This window comes from Vespula pensylvanica, chromosome 1 (genome assembly GCF_014466175.1).
Source record: "Vespula pensylvanica isolate Volc-1 chromosome 1, ASM1446617v1, whole genome shotgun sequence".
Taxonomy (NCBI): domain Eukaryota; kingdom Metazoa; phylum Arthropoda; class Insecta; order Hymenoptera; family Vespidae; genus Vespula; species Vespula pensylvanica.
Genome location: NC_057685.1, coordinates 1756380 through 1759209, shown reverse-complemented (window position 1 = coordinate 1759209; position 2830 = coordinate 1756380). Strand labels below are relative to the sequence as shown.

The 2830-nt window shown below is 36.1% G+C and overlaps 1 protein-coding gene across 6 annotated transcripts in view; it reads right to left on the bottom strand.

Annotated features, from left to right (window-relative positions):
* LOC122629271 (sodium-dependent dopamine transporter) overlaps nt 1-2830 on the bottom strand; it is a 17097-nt gene that overhangs the window by 12388 nt on the left and 1879 nt on the right. For 3 of the 6 annotated variants that reach the window (XM_043812551.1, XM_043812514.1, XM_043812520.1), the window contains one exon: nt 434-609. In XM_043812551.1, coding sequence (XP_043668486.1) covers nt 434-593 — 160 coding nt within the window. In that variant the 5' untranslated portion in view covers nt 594-609. Of the gene's footprint in view, nt 1-433; nt 610-1007; nt 1016-2119; nt 2373-2830 lie in introns of those variants that run through there. The other 3 variants (XM_043812531.1, XM_043812505.1, XM_043812541.1) reach the window with 3 other exon arrangements.

Sequence of the window (2830 nt, the reverse complement as noted above, 5' to 3'; positions counted from 1 at the left end):
AGAGAGAGAGAGAGAGAGAGAGAGAGAGAGAGAGAGAGAGAGAGAGAAGGGATCTAAATCCGAAGGTCATTTTCCACGAGGTAAATGGCAATTAGTCTACCGGTTAACGCGGTATTACTTAGCTACTGGAGTGCATTAACAAACGCACGGTCATCTCTCGTGCGCTCGTCAACTATTAAATAAGTTAGTTGACGGTGTTAATGTAACGGGTGTCAAGTAAATGACACCCGTTACTTATTACTTATAGAGCCTACTTATAGAGAAATGATAAAAGATAGTTGACATTAAAAAAAATTAAACAAATATTTCTCTTTCTACATCGAACGAACGAAGTCCACGATCTCTACGTATTTTAATACGTTGAAATGAAAAGAAAAAGAAAAAAAAAAGGAAACAAAGATTATCGATAAAATAATCGTATCGAGAAACTCACCACCACCATTTTTGTAACAGAGATAAGGAAATCTCCAAACGTTTGCAAGATCGACTGCGAAGCCGATGACCGATAAAAGAAAGTCGACTTTTCCAGACCAGGTCTCCCTACGTTCGACATTTTCGTCGAGCTTCGAGCTCTTCACCACCCTCGACGACATGACGCTGAGAATTCACCTAAAATCAGAAATAATCAATTACGTTAAAAAAACACCAAAAATTACATACATATACTCACACACACACGCATATATATACACATTATATTTCGCTTGTATAGGCAAAAAATCATGCCTTTCGATCTCATAAAACCAAGCAACAAATATTTCCCCAAAACTATTATTTCTCTACCCTATCTTACTCCTCTTCGAATGAGAAAGTTAATAGAGAAATCTTACAATTGAGAAGAAACCAATCGTAAGTGAGCTACGATCGTGACTAAATTTGGTTCGACGAATTTGAAATAAAAACGATAAGATGGGTAAGAATTTAAAAAAATAAGGGAAAAAAAAGAAAGAAAGAAGGATGATATCTTATGTAAATGCATAAAGATATATACGTATTTAGGTACTTACACAGATATCTATATATACGCGAAAAATAAAAATCTCGTGTGTTAACAATCGTCGAAAAGAGGGTGAGGGGGAGTGAGGTGTTGCGATGAGTCGCGTGCGAGGCTAGGGTGTAATTTGGCGACGACAAGTTATCGATAGCCCTTGAAACGACAACGCTCGAGCCCCGAACGAGCTCATTGTGTGTGCTCCCTATGCGATGACGGGTGTACCGGTCAAACGGGGACAATATTTCAAAGGCGATCGCCGCTGCGACCTCAAGCTATCTCTCTCTCTTTCACACATACCCACACTCTCATACACATATACACAACATACACAAATTCTCTCTCTCTCTCTCTCTCTCTCTCTCCCTCTCTCTCTCTCTTGCTCTCGCGGTCCTCGACGACTCTCGACGAGGGGTTTTCTGTCACATCCACTGATCCGCGCTTGTCCACAGCGTCTGTCCACCGAACCGTACCGATTAATTGATATTCGTAGAGTTCTATCCATCGCTTATACCGATCAGAGTACGTCTGTCGTCGGTAAAAGAGGGTGCGAAATGTCGCGAGAACGAGAAAAAGATAATAACATCGATCACGATTTTCGCACAATGATCTCCATCGCCCTTCCCTCTTATCGCACCGATCTATCGCACGAAATCGAATCATTCAGTAACACACTTTATAGAATTTTTAATGTATTTTTATAAATCATTAAGATTTTATTGAAAAGGATATGTTACTTCACTTTACCACGACGATGTCGATCAATTACTTTTTCTTTTCCTTTTTCTTTCTTTTTCTTGTATTATTATTATTATTATTATTATTATTATTATTATTATTATTGTTATTGTTATTATTGTTATTATTATTATTATTATTATTATCACAAGAACTTTTGAATTTTTTGAATTTAAAACTTAAATTTGAAAACTAATAAAAGAGAAATATAAATTATGAAAATGTCGATACTCTGTCTTTTTGTGTTTCATTAGAATCGTCACAGAAAATGTTTCAATAAATCAGACAAATATTTTCTATTCGTATTAATAGAAGAAAAGAAGAAGAAGAAAAAGAAAAAAGAAAACAAAAAAAAAGAATTATCACTATTATTATTATTTATTTATTTACTTTGGAAAAAAATCTCTTATGACGGCGATATCTCGCGGACGACACAAAACGTACCTTATCGAAAACTTCGAGAAATCGAAGAATATCTGTTGCTTCTCTCGCGCGCGAACGTTCTTCTCACGTCTCGGCTACGATCACGAGAATTTAAACGTTTAGATAGAAGGCAACGCGCAACGCGCGGAAAGAAAGAGAAACGCTACATCGGCTAGGTTTCAACGGAGGATTCAAGTTCGAGGAAACATGTTCACGTTAGAAGGCTTGTCGCCACGTTAGAGAGGGGAGAAGGAGAATTATTTCAAGGTGATGGATACGCCATTGCTATATCAATTGCTCGCGTTCACTACGGAAAAATGTTGCGGTTAAGATTTTCACTTGAAAATAAATAAATCATTATTTGAAATTTCGTAAATGATTTTGTGCACAAAAAAAATAATACTTCTTTCTTTTTTTTTTTTTTTTCGTTTTCAAAATTATTCAATCAAAATTATTACCTATCAAAGTAAATTGAAAAAAAAAAACAATTTTTCTTTCTTTCTATATATATATATATTTCTATAAAATATATATATTTCTATTCCCCCATGTCACTCGAATTTACTCCTACGCCAACGTCCACCATATGCCCTAGATACGTCCAACGCGTTATTTCAAATTCGTTCGAGTTCCTCTCTCTCTCTCTCTCTCTCTCTCTCTCTCTCTCTCTCTCTCTCT